Consider the following 26,630-nt stretch of genomic DNA (forward strand, 5'->3'; position numbering starts at 1 on the left):
CATCTTCTGATTTCCTGGCTGCAGTCTGCATCTGCAGTCATCTTTGTGCTGAGAAATACAAAGTCTGTCACTGCCTCTACATTTTCTCCTTCTATTTGCCAGTTATCAATCAGTCTGTTTGCCATAATCTTGTTCTTTTTTATGCTTAACTGCAACCCAGCTTTTGCACTTTCTTCTCTCACCTTGGTGATAAGGCTCCTCAGCTCCTCCTCACTTTCAGCCATCAAAGTGGTATCTGTGACGGCGCGAGTGGCGCCATCTATGTGTTGGAACTATAAGTTGCAAGATTTGAATTGTTGTATCATGCCTGATTTTGCCCTTACCCTGTAAATGTAGTTGGATTGGTTATTTATATCTGTCAATCAATGTTGTGTGTACCTGTTATATTGCTCACTCAGCAAAACTGTTTGGCTCCACCTCTTCCTGGAGTAGGACTGTGTTTCCTCCTTTTCATTCCACCAGCAAGCTCTATATCGGATGGACGTGAGAGAGAGACTTGGCACTAAAAGCCATTCAAAAGTTACCTCTCAGCACCAATTCTGAGGTTCTTACCCTTGGGACTCACACTTCATGTTCAGGGCCAACCTGAACAACGTTGAGGAGTCTCAAGCGCCTTCACATCAGTCCTTTGGCAACAGAGGAAGACTTTTGTCTTCAGATATAGGTCATTGGACTGAGGCTGAGTTTGCTCCGGCATTCACAGCCAGAGAAAGAGGGATCTGGACAAGCTTCATGGACTTAAACAATCAAAGACTGTAATGTATATTTTCTTTTACCCCCTTTGTGAAGAATAAACCCAGTTTTTGAGTTAACTACAGTGTTTTGGTCCTTGGGAGTTCCAGTTTCCCTAAAGGAGGGCAAGAAGCAATCCCCTGGGGAAAGATGTCACGTCCATGCCTCTTTCACTAAGAGTTTACAGCCCCAGGCGCAACGGCACAGTATCATCTGCATAACTGAGGTTGTTAATGTTTCTTCCAGCAATTTAAACTCCAGTCCTGGATTCATCAAGCCCTGCATGTCACACTATGTGTTCTGCATACAAGTTGAATCGGTAGGGTGAGAGCGTACACAGTATAATCTTTCATTATGATAATATATATTAATTGTTCTTTGCACCATTTACAAAGTCAGTGTAAGAAATGGAACACATGAGACTCTTTGCTATTTTTAGAGAGTGGGTTATGTAATTTCGTTGCTTTCCAATATCCCTAAGTGCAGTTTGGTAGCAGTTAGCACCCTTGACACTTCACAGTGGCTTATATGGAGATGAATCACTTATTGATTTATTAGAGGTGCCGAGGATAAGTGAATGATGTCATAGGAGTCCAAAACTCCTTTCTAAAGAAAAGAGGTTTGAAACTCAAATGGAGTTCAAGATCACATTAACAATGAAAGGTGGGAGGTGACAATTTTCCAAGATTTCATAGGAGCTGTGTGAGTTCCTTGGGTTTTAAACAGGAGTGAAAAAGAATAGAATCACAGAGTTGCAAAAAATCACAAGTGCCATCAAGTACACCCCCTTGCCATTCGATAAAACACAATCAAACTACTCCCAAGAGATGGTCATCCAAGTTCTGTTTAAAAACATCCAGGGAAGGAGACCATACCACACACCAAAGCAGCATTTCCCACTGTCAAACAGCTCTTACCATCAGGAAGTTCTTCCTAATGCTTAGGTGGAATCTCATTTACTTCAGCTTGAATCCATTACTCAATTGCCTTGTCTGTGGAGCGGAAGAAAACAAGTGTGCTCCATCTTCAATATCACAACATTCTCAATATAAAGTAAAACAACAAAATTACTCTGGTTGTGAATTCTAGAGTAATTCAGAGAGGTTTGTTGTTGCTTACACCTGAGGCTGAGAGAACGTGACTTGCCCAAGGTCATGCAGTGGGATTTCAGAGCTGAGTGAGGATTTCAGTCTTAGAATCCTTAACCAACACTCAAACCACCACAGCACTCTGGCAAGGTTCATGCCTGTTGACTGCAAGTGTTTCTTTCTTTACTACAAATCCTCCAGGGATTTGATGGCTTCTGGATTGAAAGTGTGCCCCTTTATTGGTTGCCCTGGGATGGATGGCACCCACCGTCATAACCTTATTACAGGTACAGTGTTCCCAGTAGTTAATGCCCACGAAATAGCATTTCTGATTACATCTAGGCACCCAACCTGTTTTTAAAGCAGTATTTCCGGAGAACCTGTGACAAGGAAGAAATAATTACAAGGATAGTAGTTTACCTCTAGGCATTAGCCATCAGAGCATCACCTTTTAAGTGGGCCCTTTAGCAAAGCGAAGTAATAATTTTTAGTGGCAGGTCCAGGAAGTGATACTCACTTCTCAGCTACTGTATCTGAACTTTCTATATGCCCCCTTCAATTGGAAGGCAAAGCTAGTTGTAAATAGTGATATAATGGAGCCAAGACTCACAGGCTGAATCTGTGGAACTTTTTGATTAGTAGGTGCAATGGCACCATCTGTCAGCCCCTTTGGACACCTTCTTAATCTAATTGTAATCCCACAATTCACGCAAAGGCAAGATATTGTTTCCAACAGCAATATATTGTTATGAGCAATCCACCTTTTGAATTGTTGATGTCTTTCATGGCTGCGATCACTGGGTTGTTGTGCGCTTTTCGGGTTGTATGGCCATGTTCCAGCAGCATTCTCTTCTAACGTTTTGCCTGCCTCTGTGGCTGACATTTTCAGAGGTTCCACCTTTTAATTCAAAGTATTTTGAGATGGCTTAGTCGTCTTGAGTATGGAAGACTCTGTTAGCTTTATAAAAGACCTGCTACTGGTGCTGAGGGAAACTGCTTTTTAAAAGATAGTTAGCTTAACAGAGCTTCCAGCATTTTGCCTCTATGAGGTTGTCACCATAAAGGGTGTCATTATGAGAGCTTGTATTTCAAAAATTGCCATCTATCATGGTAGGTAAACCACATAGCTTTTTGCACGACACAGTTATGGCACTATGATTCCACTTTAACTGTCATGATCCATCCTGTGGTGTTTGTAGTATAGTTAGGTACTTAGGTCTCTGGCTAAGAATTCTAAATTTATTGTTGCTGTGTGCCTTCAAGTCATTATTTTCTTATGCTGATTCCATGGTGAATCTATCATGGGGTTTTCTTGTCAAGTTTCTGGAAATTGATGAATTCAGGAGAAAGGGTAAGAAAGAATGTGTGATGGGATCTGAGAAATGAAATTATTTTTTTCTAATGCAACGGGACATAACGCCATGATAATATGACCCCCCATGTGGGTTAGCATTCCAAATGACATGTGCTGCAAATGTGTGCAGCAATGCATACTAAGGGCATATAAGCAAAGATGGGAGATACTCCAAAATAGAGCCCTTAATGTGCATCAGCACACTGTAATGTAAACAACAGTGTATGGTAAAATCATTTAAGGAATTAATAAGAACATCAGCCCTGGTCTTGTCTTACTCAACTGCTGAGTATGCCTGCCCTGTTTGGCACAAGTCTGTCTATGAGATGCAGGTGAATCTAGCATTGAATGAAACATTCAGAATAATCACAGGATGCCTCAAACCTACACCTGTTGATAGACTCTGCAAGCTAGCTGGCATTGCCCCCCCCCCCCCCCCCCGCGACGGGAAGTTGCTGCTGAGAGAGAAATAAGGTTGAACACGGTGAAAGCCATCCACTGCATGGCTATCAGCCTCCTCCCAGTAGACTTAAATCAAGTAAAACCTTCATAAGAACCACCCATCCTCTTAATGTTCCCCCAGCAACAGCAAGAGTATCCCTCTGGGCAGCTAAACCAGGAAATCCCAGTTGGATGGCCCCCACGAGGGTCTTCCTCCAGGGGCAAACCAAGAATGGGAAACTTGAAAGTCCCTGAACAGACTCAAAAATGGAGTGGGCAGATCAAAAGACAACCTGGCAAAATGGCACTACCTAGAAGAATCCTCCACTTTGTGCGACTGTGGAGCAGAACAAACAACTCCACATCTGTATGCTTGTCCACAATGCCCTGTCTCATTCACAGAGGGAAATTGTTTAAAGCTACAGACAATACAGTCACTGTTACCCGTTTTCGGTCTAAAATTATTTAGCCACTCCCTCTATTTTATCAGTTTTATACTTATTTATGCAATGCTTTTGACACAAAATAAATGAAGTTATGGATGCCCTGACAACCCACACATGCACATTGTGCTGGTGGGGGGGTGGGGGTAAGAAAACTTGAATCCTCCAGGCGGTGAAGCTGCAGATCCTATGGATCCTGGAGCTGCATTGAAGGCAACCTCTGTGGAGCGTGTGGGCACCATCCAGGCCTGATCACGTTCCAGGGCTTCCTGTGTAATCAGCTCCACCTTGAAATCGTTTTCTCGTCTGCCAATTTAAAGTGGTCAGTGTAAATGTGTCTAAGGTCACCATACATCAAAGACAGTCTACCAACTAGGCACTCTCCAACAACTGCTGAGAGGCCTTCCTGCCATCTTTAAGGGGCTGCAGCTAGCACAGCGGGTTAAACCGCCAGCTGTGAAAATCTTGTCGATTGGAAGGTCGGCAGTTCAAGCCACGGGTCGGGATGAGCTACCATATTTTCAGCCCTAGTTTCTTTTTACCTAGCAGTTCGAAAACAACAACGTGAATACATGCAGGCAAGCACCTCCCTGTGGCCGAAAGATGCCGGAGATGAAAAAAAGTGGGAAGCCTTGCCTCTGTCTATGTACTGTCTGTTGTTGTTGTTAATTGTGTAACCCCAATGAATGTTTGCCATGTTATGTTTCTCTAATCCGCTCTGAGTCCCATTGGGGAGATAGAGCAGAATATAAATAAAGTGCAGTATATTAATTATTATTAAAATACAATTGAATACAAAATTGCAAAATACAAAACACTATCTATAACTATAACTTAATTATACACATAATAAAAGTGAAAATCTGTATGTGTGTATGTGGCAGAGGTATCTACTTACACAGACAGCATCCCACCTCCACAAACAGACTAGTTCTCAGTGCTGAGGAGCCACCAAGTCACTCCCTCCTAGGGCATTTCAGGTTATAGCGAGCGCCTTGAACATGTAGCCCCAACCCCTGCCAATGTCCTACTCAAACACTTCGGCCCACCACCCAAGGAATCCTTTCATTTGGGGACAATTACATCCTAGATTTTTCGTTTTCCTCCACCACAGGCAGGCATCCCAGGGTTCCCCATTGGTGTGGAATTTTCATGACCCTACCCACTGCCTCTCCCTTTCAATTCTGTCTGCATAACAGAGCAGAACTAAGGAGCAACTAAACATACTGGAAGAGTTAGGGGGATTGATTTCACATGATAGAAGTTGTTCACCTTACATCAAGTCAGAGCACCGTGACTCCCACTGAGAGATTCATGGAAATTAGTTCACCTACACCCAGAACACACTATGAACCCAAACAATGATGGATCTGGACCCAACTTGACATGCATACCCGATATGTCCAAATTTGAATACTGGTGGGTTTTGAGGGGAATTGGCCTGGATATTTTGGAGTTGTAGGTACTGGGGTGTAAAGTTCACCTACAATGAATGAGCACTTTGAACCCCACCAATGATGGATTGGGACCAAACTTGGCACACAGAGCCCCCATAACCAACAGAACATACTGGAGAAGTTTGGGGAAAAGGGAGTTAGAGTTTACCAGCATCCAGAGAAACTGTGACCCCCACTGACAATGGACTTGTACCAAACTTGCCACAGAGAAGCCCCATGACTAACAGAACATACTGCAGAGGATTCTGGGAAGTGACCTTGATTTTGGGAGTTGTCCTTTACCTGCATCCAAAGGGCACTGAACCCAGCCAATGACGGATCTGAACTAAACTTGGCACACAGACTCAACGCGGTCTACTGTGAATACTGACAGATGTTTCAGGAAGATTGCCATGGGAATCTGGAAGTTGTAGTAGTTCAGCCCCATCCAGAGAACACTGCAGCCAGACGATGATCAGCCAAGGACAGATCTGGGCCACACTTGTTGCATAGACCCAAAATGGCCAACTTTGAATACTGGAAGGGTTCGCGGAGGATTGACCGACTATCCTGGGAATTGTTCACCCGCACCAAGCTGAGAATACAACATTCAAAAAGTCCAAAACACCTGGAGGGCCCAAGTTTGCCCATGCCCGAACTAGGGACTAGGCATTCTGAAGACCTTGTAAAACTGCAATTCCTGTGATTCCCTAGCACTGAGCCTTGGCAGTAGTATCAAACTGCCTTATTTCTACGGGGTAGTCACGTTCTCGGTGTTGGCGCTGGGTCTGCGCGCCGGTCAGCGCCCTAGAGACCTGCGAGCCCCTCAGAGAAGCGGGCGGGCGGGAAGGCGGCGGAGGAAAACAAGAGCACGTTTACCTGCAAAAAGCAAGCTCCGCCCTTGTCTCTCCTCAGCCAATCCCGAGCGAAGGGGCGTCGCGGAAGAGCCAATGGGACGCCGAGGAACGGGCCTGAGCCCGGTACCTGGAGTAGCCCCGCCCCTTTCTCTCTCTCTCCTTGCTCCGGTCCCTCTCCTGTCCCGCCGCCTGCTCCTCGCAAGGCTTCCTGCCGCTGCTGCACCACCTCCTCTGGAGCTCCGCCATCGCTCCGGATTTGCGGCTTCTCCAGTCCCGACCTTTATTCTGGACCGGACTGCAGCCTCGGGGGAGGGCACATGGCATGCCTGATGGCAGCTTTCTCCGTGGGCGCTGCTTTGGTAAGTGGCTGCCCCCTCCTCTCCCTCCCCAAGGCTTCACTCGCTGCTTAATAGACAGCAGTTGGATCACCCCCACCATCTCCTTTGGACTGGGATCACCCCATCCTTTCGCCTCTATTTTCTCCTTTGGGGTGACCCCGAATGTGTGCGGCGGGAGAGAGCTGGGCTCTTTGGAGATTCCTTCTTCAATTCGGAGTGTTGAGGATGGGAAGGGCACTTGGCCAAGCAAAGGGACCCAACCAGTGCGGTGTGTCTCTGTGTGTTCTCTGTGTGAGTTGCTGTGAGTTTTCCGGACTGTTTGGCCATGTTCCAGAAGCATTTTTCCTGACGTTTCGCCTGCATCTATGGCAGGCATCCTCATAGATTGAGAGGTCTGTAGGAAACTAGGCAAGTGCGGTTTATGTATCTGCTCGTTGTCCTGGGTGGGGGGAGGAACTCTTCTCTGCTTGTGACAGGTGTGAATGTTTCAATTGGCCACCTTGATTAGCATTGAATACCCTTTCAGCTTCAGGGTTTGGCTGTTTCCGGCCTGGGAGGAATCTTTTGTTGGGAGGCATTAGCTGGCCCTGATTGATTAATGTCTGGGGTTACCCTGTTTTCTGAGTCTTGTTCTTTATTTACTGTCCTGATTTTAGAATTTTTTTAATACCAGTAATACTGGAACAAAATCTGGCTACCATTATTTAAAAAACTCTAAAATCAGGACAGTATATAAAGAACAACACTCAGAAAACAGGGGAATTTCAGACATGAAACAAACAGGGCCAGCTAACACCTCAAAAGAGGATTCCCCAGGCAGGAAGCAGCCAGGCTTTGAAGCTGCAAAGCTATTCAATGCTAATCAAGGTGACCAATTGCAACATTCACACTTGCCTCCAACAGACAAGAGTTCTTTCTCCCAGCCTGAACCTTCCACAGATATATAAATCCCTCTTGACTAGTTTCCAACAGACCTCACAACCTTGGAGGATGCCTGCCATAGATGCAGGCGAAACATCAGGAGAGAATGCTTCTGGAAGGTGAAAAACTCACAGCGAACCCAGTGATTCCGGCCATGGAAGCCTTCTACAAGATATTATTCTGAGCATCTTTTTTTTTTTCCTTTTCTGGTGTCTTTTTTTCTGAGGCCCCCACAGACACAGTGACACCCATCCCATCCCTAAAACTCTCCCAGCCTGTTTGGTTTCTTTCCCTGTCTCTGGGCCTCCGGGTCTCTCTCTCTCTCTCTCTCCAAACCTGTCACTGAGAGAAGTCTTTTGTGTTGAAAACAAACAAAACGGGGGCAAGAAGAGAGACAGAGAGAGGTGTGGAGAGGAGAGGGAGCCCAGCTGGTTGGCTTGATCGCCCTTCCTAAGCTTCCCGATGAAAAGCCAGGGAGATAATTCTCGGTCCGGGGATGCGGAGGGAAGGGAGGGGAAGGAGACCCGTTAGTTCACCCGAGCAGAGGGGAGAGGAGGGGCTTGCAGACCCCCCCTCCTCCCAAAGTGACCCAGGGAAAGGAAGAAAGACCCCGCAGGGAGGGGAAAACCCCATTTGTCTTTAATCTGAGCTTTGCTGTGATGGATCAACTCTCACTTTGAGCGGCTGGTTGTTTGTATCCTTGCCTATCCAACAGAACTAGGAGCATCTCTTTCTCTTTTGCATTCCTTTATAAACCTTTGACCAGGCGCATCAGCACTGAAATTTCTTTGGTAAGGAAACACCTCTCATTATGTTATGTTTTTTTTTTCATTCTGTGCTGCAGATGGTTCTGATTTATGTATCTTTTTAATAGGATGAGGGATCTGAATCCATTCTTTTCGCCCCAGGGACGGATTCTGCTCTCCTTCTTCCGTGGGCTTTTTGTGAACCTACAAAGTTGTGCAAGGCAGGTTGTGTTGTCATCTTGCAGTTCCCCGGCTGGGTTTATTTTGGGGTGTTTTGTTTTGCTTTTTTTCTCCTTCTCCTACTGGCATTTACATCATCTTGGATTTCGAGTCAGCTGCACAGAGCAGGGTTTGACCGAAAGTTACCTCTGCCTTGCTGCTCAGGAAAAAAAAGATAGAGCCCAGGGAGGGGAGGGGGAAGTAGATCGAGCCCTGAGCATGCGCACAGCCTCGCCGCCGCATCCTATGATTTGAAAATAGATTCACCCAGGCACTTGCCAACCTTTCCAACTCCTTACGTAATGGCAAAAGGTAGCAAAGTATGGGGTGTCTTTGAAGAGAAACCTTTCTGGGTTGAAAGATATAGGTTTTTCATACCTGTCAATTTGGAACAGAATGCATTCATTGCTCAGCCTTTATCTGGGCAGAAGAAATGCAATCTGTGTCAACATTTTAAACTGGGGTCTATTTACCCAAAAGGAAGTGCGAAAGCTTTGAAGTGGATCTCGGTTGTAAACCCCAGTTTTAGTTGCCAATGTCAACTATGTGAAGGCTTTCATGGATTGCTGTGAGTTTTCCAGGCTGTAAGGTTATGTTCTAGAAGCATTATTTTCGCCCGCATCTATGGCAGGTATCCTCAGATACTTTACTTTTAAAGGTAGAGAGGCTGTTTTTATACTTCTATAGAATATAATTAGACCCCCCCCCCCTTTTTGTTACTCACCTTTATGTCTGCATGAGTCTGGGAAAAAGTAACCAAGCACATTGGTGATCCCACTTTTACAAGCAAAAGACCTTTTTGGAGGGGATGCTGTTGCATATTTATTAGCTTTATTGTGAAGCATAATAGTTGTGGGTTGCTGTGAGTTTTCCGGGCTGTATGGTCATGTTCCAGTAGCATTCTCTCCTGATGTTTCACCCACATCTATGGCAGGCATCCTCAGAGGTCGTAAGGTATATTGGAAACTAGGCAAGTGAGGTTTATATAACTGTGGAAGGTCCAGGGTGGGATAAAGAACTCTTGTCTGCTTGAGGCAGGTGTGAATGTTGAAATTAATCACCTTGATTAGCATTTCATGCCCTTGCAGCTTCAAGGCCTGGCTGATTCCTGCCTGGGGGAATCCTTTCTTGGGAGGTGTTAACTAGCCCTGATTGTTTCATGTCTGTAATTCCCTTGTTTTCAGAGTGTTGTTCTTTATTTACTGTCTTGGGACACCAAACACAGCACTGCCCAAACACGAATCAAAGAACATGAAAGGCACTATAGACTAATTCAACCAGAGAAGTCAGACATAGCAGAGCACTTGATGAGCCAACCTGGACACAGCATATGATTTGAGAACACAGAAATGCTGGACCACTCTAACAACCGTCATGGCAGACTACACAGAGAAACCATTGAAATCCAAAAGCATGTGGACAATTTCAACAGAAAGGAGGAAACCATGAAAATGAACAAAATCTGGCTACCAGTATTTAAAAACTCTAAAATCAGGACAGTAAATAAAGAACAACACTCAGAAAACAGGGGAATTCCAGACATGAATCAATCAGGGCCAGTTAACATCTCCCAACAAAAGATTCCCTCAGGTAGAAACCAGCTAGGCCTTGAAACTGCAAGGCTATTCAATGCTAATCAATTGGCCAATTGCAACATCCACACTTGCCTCAAGTAGACAAGAGTTCTTTCTCCCACCCTGGACCTTCCACAGATACATAAATCCCTTTTTCCTAGTTTCCAACAGGCCTCACAGCCTCGGACATGCCTGCCATAGATGTGGGCAAAACGTCAGGAGAGAATGCTTCTGGAACATGGCCATACAGCCTGGAAAATTCACAGCAACCCAACTACAGCTATATTTGCACAGACATTAACAGTACAAAAGAATGGGTTGGATCCAGCCTGGGGTACATTTAGAGTTGATCCATTGGAATCAATTTCCCTCTTGTTTTCAGTGAGCCTCCCCTACATATAATTCACTCTGCACCCAATAAGGCCCTATACACTAACCATTATATGGTTAGTATATGGACATAATGAAGTTCAATGAAGTTAAACCACATTATATGAGTCTACACTAACCATATAATTCAGGTTCAAACTGCATTATATAATAGTGTAGAAGGAAATTGCCATTATAACATTTAAAGACACCTGACTGGTTCAGAGAAGCGCGTATCAGAATGAGCATTTGTTTGTCTGTGGCCCCACTTCACAAAGTAATACATCTTTAGGTTGACTGTGGATTTTCAGTTTTACTAAATATGATCCAGACCTTTTTTGAATTGTTGGAATGACCTTTCTCGTGTCAAACAGACCTATGTTGGGATGTTGAAGGCAGTTTGCGAACAAGAAAATAATCTCTTGGAAAAGATAAATTGAGCAACCAAGTTCACAAATACACATGTGTCCATTTCATCATCTGGTATTTTAAATTAAATGTTTTCAGGACAGTGAAGTGTTTTGGCTAGCTATTTCAGAAAATCATAATACTGACAAACATATAAACAAGAGGACAAAAATAAACATCAAAGGTGTAAGCTTTGTGCTCTGGCAGTGTTACATTTTTAGAATTGCTGTAATGATGATTGACCCAGAAACAAGAGAAGAGAGGTTTCTGTGTGTTTTAAAATAAAGTATTTAGAAGCTATGTAACGCTGAATAATCAAAAAGTGTGACACTTGAGTTTTGGGACAATTTTGGGAAGAAATGTCATTTAGAGATGTAATTAGAAAGGAACAGCACTTTGTTCAGTTTGTCAAGTTTGCTAAATTTGACTGAACCAAAGTAGAAAAATGCAAGATGTTCTACATGGTTTCTCTCTCTCTCTCTCTCTCTCTCTCTCTTTTAAAGTATGTGAAAGCATTTATTCATTTGAAACATTTCACCAAACTGGTCAAAATGGTCAAATACCTGGCATATCTTTGTTGGGTATCTGACCTGGATATTTATCCTGAGTGCAAATCCAGAATCTTGTTTTGCAAATGGAGCTGCCCATCAGCTCTTGGGTCATCAGTTCTGTGGATATTACTTTTAAATACAGTATAATTGGTTTCTTGATCAAAACAGACCCAAGGGGAAAAAAAACTGGCTACTAAGAGATGTGTCACAAAATGTGCAGACTTGTTTACAGGTACTTTTACATAGCAAGACACTTCAGCCTTAAAAGGCATCTTCTTTATATCTATGATTTTTAGCTTGCTGTTTTATTGGCTCAAGTGCACCCTCGATTTCCTTTTTATGGGCTTTCTAGAACATTGGTTCTCAACCTGGGGTCCCCAGATGTTTTTGGCCTACAACTCCCAGAAATCCCAGCCAGTTTACCAGCTGTTAGGATTTCCGGGAGTTGAAGGCCAAAAACATCTGGGGACCCAAGGTTGAGAACTACTGTTCTAGAATAATTTGGCTAGTTCTATGGGAAGTTATTTTAGAATATATAGAATGTTAAACTGAAGCCATCATACCAGGAGTAGGACAAGTCTGTGAGTAGTTATATAAAACAACTTGATTGGTCCAGCAGGGCTTCTCTATTGGACAGTCTCAAGTCTAGGGTTCATTGAACTAAAGCATGGGTTCTCAACCTGTGGGTTCTCAGGTGTTTTGGCCTACAACTCCCAGAAATCCCAGCCAGTTTACCAGCTGTTAAGATTTCTGGGCGTTAAAGGCCAAAACATCTGGGGGCCCATAAGTTGAGAACCACTGAACTAAAGACAACCGGTCTCAAGTGATCTCTCTAGTGTGGTTTAAGTCTTTAAGATCAGCTGTAATTATCTAGAGACCCTAATACTTAAAGACCCCAGGCACAAAGAGATGCTAGAAGCTTATGTTAAATTCATTTTGATTTCTTAGCTAGGCCTTTCACCAGAAGATTCTGCATAATGACAGTAGTCATTCTGCATAATGACATAATCTTGAGGCTGGGACTGTCGTCCCCCAAGGTGTGGACTAACATTCTCCCAGTTATGGGCAATATGAACACAGTTTGAAATTCTCTCTTTCTATTCTTAGCAAAACCCTATGTTTTGAGAGGCGATGCTTACTTTTACAGAATATGTTTTCCATGTTGGATTTGCTGCCATATGAAAGAGAAACGCAATTCCGCTGATGCTTTATTGAACAAAACTCACTCAGAGGACCTGATAGAACCTACTGACCAAACTGTATTTTACTTGATGACAAGTGTATTCAGAACTGTTAAGGCAATGCACAGTCAGAAAACAATGCACAGCTGCAATGGCATTTATACTTGTCAGTATCTTAGCAATTTTGTTTTGTTTGTTCAAGAAAATATCCGAATTAAAAAGAGCAAAATCTCGTATTAAAACTTCAAAAAACTGTTTAAAAACAAAACTGACCTGAGATTATAAAATCAATATACACTATCTAGGGATTATTTTTATTTGTGGTTTGCAATAGCTTGCAGAAGCCAATGAAGCAGGGATGGGAATCATGGGAATTAATGATTAAATTGTGTGTGTCCATTTCTCTTCATCTAGACATACAACTATTACATAAATATGTTTTCATCTGCCCTCTAGAAGTGGCTCATCTTTCTGAAACACCTGAATAATGGTTTAGCACTATAGTGGACTAGCATATTGTTTGTCCACAGAGGGTAGAAGACAGGAATAAAAGAAAACGCACATTCGCCCACATACCTCTAGTCAGTCTCAGTTAGAGTTTGATATTGCATAGTCACTACTAAGTTCCTAAATGGTGAGTCAATGGAGATAATTCAATGGAGTATTTACACTTGTCAGGACTAAAACAGTCAGGACTAAAAAGCCCTTAGGTTATGGCTTTTCTATGTGGAAAGTGATTAATGCAATAATCTTGTGATTGACAGAGATGAATATTGGAATTGGAATGCACTTTCCTTTATGAACAGTTATGGTTTCTTCTCAAGTAGTTATGTAGCCCTAAGATCAAAAACAGTATGCAACCTGGTTTAGATTGTTCTTTTTCCTCTTTTGTTTATTTTTGACAGTGCTAGTCAGTCATGCTCTTAATGCACTAGAGTAAATGTTTAGCGAATGTGCTTTCTTTGGGTCAAATTTGTGGAAATGTTTACTTGATGTTTACCTCTGTTCTAGAACGCGAACAATTCTGCACCTGCTATGCCTGAGCCAAAGTCAGTATGTGTTTCTGTGGATGAAGTTGTCTCCACTGGCACAGACACACAGGATGTCCATTTACTCAGTGGTCATTTTAAAAAGGTGGACAATGCTTTGACGGAAGCCCATCGCTTCTCCTACCTTCCACGGAGACCAGCTGTGAACATTGAGTTCAAAGACCTTTCCTACTCTGTCCAGGAAGGACCTTGGTGGAAGAAAAAAGGTAAGATAACAAGAATATCATCACACCTAGTATCCTTGAGTGAACAGTTGAAACTAAATGGTAGCAAAGGCAGGAAACAAAGTGTTCTGAAATAAAAACAGCACATAAAGTTTTCTGTTGTACAATTTCAGCTTTTGTTAGCTTGCATGCAGTCATTCATGCTTGCATTCCTTAGTACTGCATATATATTTAAACAAAGTGGTTTGTGACCATTAAATATAAATGAGCGTTTTAAAGGAAAAACTAATGCAGATGTTGTATTCCCACTTTTGATTGCTGTGATGACTTCAATCAGCTCTGTTCTTTGGAATGGCTAGGACGCAGTTCAGCTTCAAACAGTCTCTCTTGGTAATGGAAAGAAATCTTTATATATCCGATTCTTTTGGTGATTCGTGAATAAATGGTTGAAATAATGGGTGAAAATGTAAAGAAAATCCTTGACCACTGATATTTTGTGATCATAGATTGGGAATTGAGGTGAATAAATTGAGAATAATCCTCCAGATTACCTAGTACCTTTGGGAATCTAAAATGATTTCTGAATTAAGACTTGTTCTAGAAGAGTGTCCTCAAGTATTACATTTCTAATATAAAGTACAAGTGAAATTCCAGTTGATTTCCCACACAATCATATATATTGTACTTTAGTTCTGTGTATATCCAGCTATGTTCCGTTCATATCACTATATCTGATGTGGACAGGAACATCTGAAGTATGCATGAATTCATTCTAACTGTGTTTATAGGCATCGTTTTATGATTCTGTATTAGTTTTTTTTAATGGCTTTTAAATTATGACTAAAATCCTTTTTAAAGAGCTGAAAATAGTACTGAAATGATAGGCATAGGGCCAGGAAATTCTAGATCTTTTAGCACAACACCTTGGCCAATGTTCACTGGAAGCTTAACACATATTTCATTGGAGGACCTAGAGATTCCCAAAAAGGTGTTCTCTCTAGAAATCTCTAGGTCGTCTAGCATAACTGGAGGAAATTAACCATAAGGTCACACTGGAGGACCCAGAGCTTCCTAGAGACAATATTTTAATCAAATCTGTCAATAATCAAATCTGCAAAACTCAAAACTGCAAATGTGGAAGAATAACTGTATATCCTTCACTTTTTATAAAAAGGTTAATCAGAATCAGTTTTAAATCCCCCAAGTTGCCTTTATAAAAGGTAAAGGTTTCCCCTGACGTTGTCCAGTCATGCCTGACTCTGGGGGTTGGTGCTCATCTCCGTTTCTAAGCCAAAGAGCCGGCGTTGTCCGTAGACACCTCCAAGGTCATGTGGTCAGCATGACCGCATGGAGCGCCGTTACCTTCCCGCCGGAGCGGTACCTATTGATCTACTCACATTGGCATGCTTTCGAACTGCTAGGTTGGCAGGAGCTGGAGCTAACAGCGGCCGCTCACGCGGCTCCTGGGGTTTGAACCTGGGACCTTTCGCCTTTATACATCAATGTTATTGGGCAGCAATGAGAAGCAATAATGAAGACAGGAAGAAAATGTTTTCTATCACAAAGCAGTGGCATGTAGCATTGAAGTTTTTCTAAGTGACTTTAATTACTTTGGAGAAACAGGAAACTAAAAGGTTGTTGATCTTGGCACTATACGTGTAACGAATTACTTTTTAAAAAGTTATTCAAAACCCTTGTCATAAGTAGAGCTAGATCTGAACAGGGTGAATGGAAAACCTAAGAGTGGTCTAGACACACATCCTCTTTGATCCTTCACTTTCATAAGCCCAGCTTTGCGACACTGCTAAATTGTTTGTTGAAGTATAAGTTAAAGGTTGGAGATAGCTAAATTTAGTAAAATTTAGGAAGTGGTCAGTCTGTTATGTTGAAACCGTCTGTAAAGTTGTGTTTAAGTGTGGAAATGCTGGAAAATTACAAAGGACTGTACTCCTGTTATTGTCATTTGTATGAATAAGATAAAAGAGAGTTGGTTGTTATAAACATTCTAAGATGACTTTTAGGCCCCTTCTACATTGCCATATAAAATCCAGATTATCTACTTGAACTGAATTATGTGGCAGTGTAGACCCATATAATCCAGTTTAAAGCAGATAATGTGGATTATTTGCTTTGATAATCTGGATTATATGGCAGTGTAGAAGGGATTTTAGTCTTTTCTGCACTCAGGGCTGAAGGATCCCATAGTATTGGTTTGGGGGCAATGATCCAAGATGCTTCCTGCACATGAGCAAAGAACCATTTTAGGTTTGGTCTTGAGTGTAGTGACAGACATCTATCTTAGGGCCCTTCCACACAGTCATGTAACCCAGAAAATCAAAGCAGAAAATTCCACAATCTGCGTCCACGCTGCCATTTATTCCAGCTCAAAGCAGAAAATGTGGGAGTTTATTCAGCCATGTGGAAGGGGCCATAAAGACTAGATCTTGGACAAACACAAGGATAGGAAGATATTTTCTTTCTCATCCCTATATTGTTGATTTAAAGAAAAGGCAAAATATGATGCTAATTCACAACACTGAACAGAAAATAGGAACAAAATACAGTAGAGTCTCACTTATCCAACATAAATGGGCCGGCAGAATGTTGGATAAGCGAATATGTTGGATAACAAGGAGAGATTAAGGAGAACCCTATTAAACATCAAATAAGTTATGATTTTACAAATTAAGCACCAAAACATCATGCTATACAACAAATTTGACAGAAAAAGTAATTCAATAGGCAGTAATGCTACGTAGTAATTACTGTATTTACGAATTTAGCACCAAAATACAATAGAGTCTCACTTATCCAACATAAACGGGCCGGCAGAATGTTGGATAAGCGAATATGTTGGATAATAAGGAGGGATTAAGGAAAAGCCTATTAAACATCAAATTAGGTTATAGTTTTACAAATTAAGCACCAAAATATCATGTTATACAACAAATTTGACAGAAAAAGTAGTTCAATACACAGTAATGCTATGTAGTAATTACAGTATTTACAAATTTAGCACCAAAATACAATGATGTATTAAAAACATTGACCAGAAAAATGCGTTGGATAATCCAGAACATTGGATAAATGAATGTTGGATAAATGAGACTCTACTGTATCACAATGTTTTGAAAACATTGACTACAAAAATGCGTTGGATAAGCGAATGTTGGATAAGTGAGACTCTACTGTACTAACATTTGATCATGTTCTGAATTATTCAAGTTATAACTTGCAGGAGAACATTCAAGTTATAGCTATATTTTCTTCAAGTGATATGTTTCCTCTTATGGGGAAAGAAGATGCCTATTGATATTCCCAGTAGGAAATAGACCTACAGAGAAAACGACACTAGAGAAAGTGAGACTGGTGTCACATGTTTTAATGAAGTAATGACATTTCCTCAAGGAATTGTTATCTATTGTATAAAATACGAAGGCTGTATGCTGACGATAATATCATAGAATCATAGAATCATAGAATAGTAGAGTTGGAAGAGACCTCATGGGCCATCCAGTCCAACCCCCTGCCAAGAAGCAGGAAATCGCATTCAAAGCATATATTTCAATGGGTTGTTGTATGTCTTTCGGGCTGTGTGGCCATGTTCCAGAAGCATTCTCTCCTGACGTTTCGCCCACATCTATGGCAGGCATCCTCAGAGGTTGTGAGGTATATATATTTCAATGTTTGCTTTAATGAATGCTAATCTTGATTCAGGAGTGACTCAATCAATCTTACTCTTCGGCGAGAAGTGAAGCACTGTCATGTCCAAAACAACACTTCAACATCTAATTGAAAATTTGAAAAATAAATATTTTTTAAAAAACAGGAAAATAATTGATAGTGAGAGAAAACATGATCCTGTATAATATATGTTCTTCCCACCATTTTTGCTAAATGCTAAAAACAATATTTTTGTTATTGGTCTTCTTGGAGGGAGGGATATACTTGGGGAGGGGGGACAAATCCTTAGATATTGAATTAAATTGTCTTCTTGTCAACTATAGTATTTTAAACTCCAGACAGGATATTTCTTTTGTGAACTTTCCACAGAAACCTTTCAGTGGCATATAAAAGCCACAGGTAGAATATACATTGAGGCTCTGTGTGCTTTGAACAAAGTTCTTTATCAAAATCAGAATCTCTGATGTTATGTAGAAAGTTGTTGACATGACCTGATATTCAAAGATTTGTTGTTGGTAATGTTTCCGGTCATGATTCTGATATAGTAATACTTGTATTTCATGAACAACATACCAAAAATCTAATTCTGCAAAAGTAGTGCCATGTTAGAGTTATTGAGTACAACATATAAGCCCCATGATGGTTTTTGTTTGTTTGTTTGACAATATGATTGCTTTTAAATAGATAATGAAGCTCAGAAATAACTCCCAATGAGTGGGTCATAATTATTCCCATGAATGTATGACCCCCATATCTGAGGGTCCAGTACCTGCAGCTTAATCTACCTGCATCCAACAAAAATTGTCATTCATAGGAATTGTCTAGATTCTCCAGACAATTACGGTATGCTTCTGTTGGAAGTTATCATTGAGTTACCCTAACTTCCAGTGAAATTTCTTCATTGCGATATGGTTTGCCATTTCCATGATAAGTTCTGGAACATATCCATCATGGATATGAGGGTTTTTATTGTATAGGACTAACTTCCGATCTAAGGGTTTCCATTAATGTAAGGCCCTCATATCCTCTCACTGTTTACGTATCAGTGGCCTGAGCAGTGAAAATTCCTCAACCATTTGCTTCATTTGATATATTCCTCCCAATAGACAACACATTTAGAAGTCTTATTCTGAAATTAGAGTATTGCTGCCTCTTCTGAACTGAACAGTAAATGAAATGAAGTGAAATGTGCGACCCAAGGTTCCATGGGAGAGTGATGAATATGTGACTTGTAAGAGTGGATCTTGCCCTCTTTTTGATGGTGAAAAAATGCTGTGAACAGATGTGTCTTTTGCATGTGCAGAGTGCTTCTCAACATTAAAGACGGAAGTTGAATGTTAGATTTCTTATGCATTCAACAAGCCACAACTCCCCTCATCCTTCACCATTGGCCATGTTGTGATGGAAGTGAAGGGAACTGCAGTCCAATGGTGAATCTGTAAGAATTCATGATGTAGTGGTGTTGGACTGTGACCCTGGAGATCAGGGTTTGAATCCCTTCTTGCCCATGGAAAGCAACTAGGCCTTGGGAAAGGCACACTCTCTTGGCTCAGAGGAAGGCAAAGGCAACCCCATCTGAACAAATCTTGCCAAGAAAACTCTGTAATAGGTTTGCAGTAGGGCTGCAATAAGTTAGTAACAACTTGAAGATGCACAACAATCTCTTTTTCATTTCCTATTTCTCTTTCTCTCTGACTGGCAATTAGACTCATAGGTTATGTTTGAATATATCAGAAAATAGTAATATAGGGCAATTTTTTGAAAAGCTTTTAGCTGTTTTATATATATCTTGGAAGTTCACCAGTATCCCCAAAGGAAATAAACATCTGCCTACCAGTTCCATGGTTCCATGTCTGTTTGGTTGTCTTGACTTTTACAAGATTCAAAAGCTTGAGATAAATTTTCATCAAGTAATTTATTGCTGCTCCTCACTACTATTTAAAATATCTGGTGGGAGATGTAAAAGTCATAGCAGACTATCACCATTGCGGTCAAAAATGTGGGTTGAAATCCCAGGTTTCTGTGTAAAACAATTGTTGAGATAACATTACAAATTTGTTCTGACATATTCATTTGAAGAAGCACATATTTTGTTCTGTGTTGGTTTCTGCAGTATTGTATGCCTTGAGCCTTTCAATAATGTAAATGATAAAAAATAGGATTTGCCCCATATTCTTTGCTAATCCTGCTAGAAGAGGCAAGAAAAGCTTGTCTTGATCATAGCAGGTGCACTGCAGTGGAGGTGCCGCATGAAGCAGCTCTCTCCATTCCTGCTCGGTTACTGTCGGTCAATGCACTATAGTAACCTCAGACTGTGATGCTCAGGCAGTGACGAAGCCGCCGTGGATTGGTTGCAATTCGACTGTTGCTAAGATGAGAAAGGGAAAGAATGTAGAGCAGCAAGGACCAAATACATTGCTAGAGAAAGAGATATTTCTCTTCAGCAGAGATGTTTAATTTCATAGCTTGATGTCATGTTGGAGACAGTGTTTTTCTAATAGAACAAATGAATTTTCCCTTATTGGTTAAGAAAATAATTACATTTTGATAAAAGGGGAATAACCAGCTAGTCTGAACTAATTGCAAAAAATGCAAAGTGAGAGAGATACATTTAATTCCTTTCAGATATTGTTTTTCACAATGTTTATCTTCCTATTCTAATCTACAAGAACATCGGCTATTTAAAATATTGCTAAAAGGACTACACTCCATCTTAGCATATGATCTATATAAACATGAATTTAGCTACTGATTTAATTGGAATATGATGCCCATGAAAGGTATTTTCTAGTCATTCTCATTTTTTCATCACATAAACCAAACAAAGAAAAGAAGAAGAAAAAAACATGAACATCTAAGCCTGGCTCTTGTTATCTGCATCTTTTTTATAAACTGCATTGTCTTATTGTGTCCAGGAAAATGAACTGAAGAGTAATAGATGAAGAATTTCAATGGGGAAATATAACTCACCTTTCAATTGTTCCCTGAGATTAAGAACAAAGATACCCTTTATACATTAATGGGCGAACTCCTCATTCAAACAACCAACGATACTTTAGGTGTTTATAACAAGCTAACATGCACAGTTCATCTTTGGGATGATCTCCCATGCATCCCACTGAGAACTTAATCCACACCCACTGAGTACTTTGCTCTATCCACTTGAAGCAGTTTTGTGGCAGTGCAGTGGATTACAATGTCTGTGTATATATGTGCATGCATAGTGGATAATGGTTGCATTCCTGAGCAGTGAGCCCAGTCTGGACCTATAGATGGGTTCAAATTGAGCTCAATGCTCTGAAATACGAGGGTTGAATGAAAAGTAATGCCTCCATCTTCGTTACTTGGGTTTGGATGGGAATATTTTAATAAACGCAGAAATAATCCTTAGAATGTGCGCTTTAACTACCACTATTCACTTTTTCACATAATCACCAGACAATTGGATACATTTCTGCCAAAGATGAACACGTTTTCTGAAGCTGTCGCGGAAGAAGTTGACACTTTGTTTATGCAACCAGCATCTCACAGTACCCATCGTGCACAGATCTTCCAGTAGCCAAGCAAAGCAATAATGTGACCCACACTTTCTTGTGAAATGCCGATTATGCTTGAAATTTATCTCTGAGTGATATGACAACGATCCTGAATCAATCTATCAACCTTCTGCTTGTGAAACTTGGTGGTTGCTGTCACAGGACATCCAACTCTTTGTCACGCAAGTCAGATGTTCCCACCTCAACATCTTTAACCTTACTCGCCCAACGACACATAGTACTCACATCAACACAATCACCATAAACAGCTTGCATTCTCTGATGAATCTCCTTTGGGGTGACACTTTCTGCTGTCAAGAATTTAATGACTATACATTGCTTAAGTCACTTTGACTGGCCATGTGTGCAGGGTTCCATACTTCGCACTTTAACAACACAACCATTCAATGCTAAGGCTTCCTGCCAAATGGAACTGTAGAGGAATGTCTACTGAACAAGCCAGTGCCTGCCGCATACCAGTACTGCCATCTGTTGAGTTACGAAGGTGGAGGCATTAGTTTTTATTCAACCCTCGTATGACTATTATCAGCTAAAGGGCATGCCCAATATCTGTCTGTGATGTAGGTCAGAGACAGAAAGTTCCAGGTAGTCATTATCTCAACCCAAAGGGCCTCCGTTCACCTACCGTATGTGCTTCTGAGACCCAAAAATTGATTCATACGCCTGAAAGACTAGAGCAACAGGGCTGCCCCCCTCAAAAAATCCCCTGCCTAGTATTCTTTCCAGTCTAACTTTTTATTTCCTTGTCTGAGCTGAGTAGTGAACTGTTCCTTTGGCATTTCATCATTTGCAATTTTCCAAAAGCATAGTCGGATGCACAAATTGCTACACCATTCTGGCTTTTGTAAGAGAAGTAAATATTTGTCATTGGGAACATTTGTTGGGACAATGGGTAAGGTATGCCTGTCCCTGGCTGAGTCTGTTTCTTAGCTGTGGAGACAATTTTACTTTTTCTCTGTTAGACTTTTAGAGTATGCCACAAATTGAATGGGAACATATATTTTTTATATTTTAGAAATGTACAAATGGAGAGGTGTGTATACATTTCTAACCTCTGTAGGTGTAATTCTGCATATTACCACTGCCCTTCTATCTACGCTCTGATCATATGATCTGAGAATTGTGATAGTGAGCAGCTTCAATTTATTTTATGTATTTGGGTATAGCCATTGGTAACTGCAAAATTAGTGGCAATGTGAAACATGCAGTATGGGGCCAGCATAGAAATTGGTGGATGTCTTCTGTCTGTTAATGAAACAGCTGCCTGCCTCAAACAGTGGCAAATTCAGTTGACTGCCTCATTTGACTATGCACAGCAATTCTATCTAAGCATTGGTTTTTTTTAGCCAATGCAAGAAAAGGAATCTTATGTCTTGAGTTTTATCAGAATCAGAAAGAGTTAAATTTTAAATTCTGCTGAGAATTTCTCAGCAAGGGCGTATCATTGACATTGCAGTCAAAACAAATGAAGCCTGCAACAAAGTCTAATTATTCGATGTGGGAGGGAAGCCTTAAGAGTTGTACTCACCTGGCTGTTGAGGCTGACCAGATTTTTAAAAAGCTACAATGCATATGAAGGAGGAGCTCTGAAGGTCCCATGGTGGCAGCCAATCTGTTCCATTCTTTCAAAGGCATTCCTCCATGAGTGGGAGACTTCATGACACTAGGGAGACCTTAAAGGGGTATATTGAACTAGCTGGCTTGATCTTTGCTTTCCAAGACTCCCCTCTTCTGAAGAGCTTTAAAGACATGGAATGGGCTGGACAACATCTGCTTTAGCCTGACCTTTCAAGCACTTTTTGGTGTGCACAACAGGGTGGGAAGAAGCCAACTGAGCAGCAGTTTAAGAAACTGAGTCCTTCACCACAGTTCTTGCCTACATGTGAATCCACAGCCTGACTCTCCCTATTTTAATACAGAGTGCAGATTTTAAAAAAATGCAAAGCATTTTTGAAAAAGAAAACCCTCCTTTCTAATTATGTGTGTACTTCTGTAAACCGCATCATGCCTAGCCTGATATTTCCCTTTTATATGTAGCCAGTGTCAAATCATAACAAATGGTAGATGGTGTTGAACCTAGGAAAAGAGAGAAGTATAATATGTATACAGTGGGGCCTTGATGTCCACCAAGATTTGGTTCCAGGACCCCTCATGGGCACCAAAATCCACCGATACAATGTCACAGTGAAATGGCAAATTTAAAGTTTGTTTTTCAGATTTTTCTTTGTGTGTGGTGGGAGTTGGGGAGGGCATATTTTCAAGCCATAAATAGTTGAATCCATGTCAATGGATAAAGCAGGCATACTGTCTGCTCAAACACTTTTGGTTCATTTAGTCCAGACTGGAGATCTTCTTAGCCTTACCTGAAAAATTCCTGCCCAAATCATTGGGGAGCTGATTCCAATTAGAACTGAAAGTATTATAATAGATCAGAGTTTCTCAAACTTTGCTCATCCAGGTATTTTTGACTTCAGCTCCCAGAAATCCCAGCCAGCTTGCTAGCTTTTGGGAATTGTGGGCGCTGAAATCCAAAACATCTGGAGGAGCACACTATGAGAAACTCTAATCTATTATAATGCCTTCCCTATCTAATTACTGACCTTGATTAACTTCCAAAATCAGCTGGGATTTGAATGTGATGATATGATTATCAGTGCTCTCTGAACGAGAAGATTTTTATTGAAAGAGCAGCAATACTTTAAAGACATATATTTATATCTGAAAACTCTTACACAAAGATGGCCCTATTATTGTACATTAAATTTAGTATTTGATCTCATTAATCTCACACTTGCAAATGATTATACAATTATGTAATATATGCTATTGTAGTAAATCTCAGAAATGCCACAAAAAAAGTCTTTTTCAATATAGTAGCTATTTTAGATGCTGAATTTGGAAGAAAAAACCCTATATTTCATTTTTGGGTTTAGTATGCCAAATTCTTATAAAACCAGCATGTATTAAAAAGTTTTTATGACCCTTCATTATGCAGGCCTGTGGTTATTTTTTATTTTCCACACCAAACTAATTTGTACTTTTATGTGCTCTCCTTTAACTTGCAGATGGACATAATTGCTGCATAATCAATTAGCTATTCTTTCATTCCAGCAAAGTTTGATTTCAGTATTTTCTAACATGTCAAAACCATTCAAAAGTTAGGAATAACTAAAGGAAATGTAACAAATTTAGTGCCATTGTGTTTCACGTGGATGAGGATAGAAACGTATGTATCCAGGTTTTTTCTAATACAAAAATATCAAAACAAAAACAGTGTGACTATAAGTAGTATTTTCTCTTCTTTTTTGGGGGAGCATTTGCTTTTTAAGTGGATATCTGAAGAACTGCCATAATTGAGAAACATTCAAATGTGATAATATTGCACAATCAAAACAAGTGAATTGGAAGGGCTGATGGATCTTGTCTCATGTGCTTGTGTGACTGAATATACTGTTTCTTAAACACAGGTTTAAGATATGGGAGTAGAACATATTCACAGCTTAGAATAGTATTTCCTAACTCGTTTTGCTCTCCAGGTGTGTTTCTACAAATCCCATCTCCAGTAATCTTGGCTAATTGGCATGCCAGTTGGATTTGACGAAAGTAGAACAGTGGTTCTCAAGCTATGGGTCCCCAGATGTTTTGGCCTTCAACTCCCAGAAATCCTTACAGCTGGTAAAGTGGCAGGGATTTCTGGTGATCCACAGGTTGAGAACCACTGAAATAAGGGGTGCCAAGCTGGTGAAAAAGAATGTAGAATATAATGACGCCCAATTAATTAATAACTCCTAATATATATTTGTACTAACATTGCTAAATCTAGTCTCCACGACTTGATAATCAGCAAGGCCATTTGGGTCTATACATGCATAGTAAATAACTATTGATCCAGTCTAGTTAAGTGGCACATTGGTGTGTGTGTTAATGTATTGTATAAGTGTAGATATTTTAGTAAAAGAATCAGCCCAAAAAAACTGGGTCACTTTATCCACGAGTCAGTGTAAATACTATAGCTCAATTTTTTATGAAAAAGGCAACCATTTCCTTCTCTAAGTGGTGAAAGACCTTTTTGAATGCATGAGTGGGAAAATGGTGGTGATGCCAGTGGCAGCCAAGGTGGGGTGCTTTGCCCTTTCCACAGAATGACCCTCAACTTATCCATGATTCCAAAATGATAATTTTGGCCCCAAAATCTGCCCTTGGCTTATTATACACAAGTATATACAGTATGTGCCTTCAAGTCATCTGTTGAATTATGGCAACCTCATGAATTTCATAAGGTTTTCTGATACTTATTCCTAACTTCATTATGTGAGCAGATACATAAATCTCATATAAAGATGCTCTCCAGCATGCACAGTTTCTTCTACTTTGTAGCCTCAGCTCCTGGCCATCTTCCTGTTTGTCAAGAATGAATTATTGGGTTCTGACAATTGAACCACTTAACAAGAAAGTCAAGATTATCTTGTCCTTGATGTGAAAACTGTAGTTCCCATAAACAAAATAAAAATTTGGTAGCAGTTCTTCTGCAGGGAAGGAACAGCTTCCATATATATGCAATTTCATATATATGTAATAGCAGTTACACTCCCCTCCCTCCTTAGAGTAAATCCTGAATTGCAAATAATTTATCAGTCTGGGATTGTTCTCATCACAATTTCCCAACTTTTACAAGACAATTTTTTCTACCATTTTTCAAATATTTTCCCCATTCCTAATGCACTCGGAGATTTACTCCAAGATCTTTTAAAAAAAACTATTCAAGAGCTGAACTGTGCCCTCAAAATAGTTCAGTGCCTTCAACAATTGAAGCCCATAGAAGTACAGTAGAGTCTCAGTTATCCAACACTCACTTATCCAACATTCTGGATTATCCAACGCATTTTTGTAGTCAATGTTTTCAATACATCATGATATTTTGGTGCTAAATTCGTAAATACAGTAATTACTACATAGCATTACTGCATATTGAACTACTTTTTCTGCCAAATTTGTTGTATAACCTGATATTTTGGTGCTTAATTTGTAAAATCATAACCTAATTTGATGTTTAATAGGCTTTTCCTTAATGCCTCCTTATTATCCAACATATTCGCTTATCCAACATTCTGTCGGCCTGTTTATGTTGGATAAGTGAGACTCTACTGTATATTCATCATCCCACATTGATATGTGAACCACTATCCTTAAGGGTTGGACTGGGGTGCAACTGAAACAAAACAACAACAGAAACATTTGCTATTATTTTTAATCCTTTCTACTACTCCTAAGGAACCAGCAACACTGCATAAAAATCTATCTGCCCTACTTCTCAAAGGAGAAGTCAGTTGTGTTTTCGAACTGTGAATAGGTATAAATAGACGGCACTGATATCATTCAGTGCAATTAATTGTCAGGTCTGCCATTCAAACTAGGAAGCTGCTTTATAAATGAAAGTCCTGTAATATAATCTACCAGACCAGTTTAAGAGGGCAAAGTGATTTGGAGATAAGCCAGAAATTAGACTTCTCTCAGATTT

General features: G+C 40.5%; 1 protein-coding gene across 2 annotated transcripts in view; it reads left to right on the top strand.

Moving 5' to 3' along the window:
- The first annotated feature begins 6,503 nt into the window (after positions 1–6,503).
- The window catches only part of abcg1 (ATP binding cassette subfamily G member 1), a 59,601-nt gene continuing 39,474 nt past the window's right edge, over positions 6,504–26,630 (top strand). The window contains exons 1-2 of one of the 2 annotated variants that reach the window (XM_003218988.4): positions 6,504–6,710; positions 13,670–13,913. In XM_003218988.4, the coding sequence (XP_003219036.1) occupies positions 6,669–6,710; positions 13,670–13,913 (286 nt within the window). In that variant the 5' untranslated portion in view covers positions 6,504–6,668. Of the gene's footprint in view, positions 6,711–7,529; positions 8,402–13,669; positions 13,914–26,630 lie in introns of those variants that run through there. The other variant, XM_008107476.3, reaches the window with a different exon arrangement.

This window comes from Anolis carolinensis, chromosome 3 (genome assembly GCF_035594765.1).
Source record: "Anolis carolinensis isolate JA03-04 chromosome 3, rAnoCar3.1.pri, whole genome shotgun sequence".
NCBI classification, from domain to species: Eukaryota; Metazoa; Chordata; class Lepidosauria; order Squamata; family Dactyloidae; genus Anolis; species Anolis carolinensis.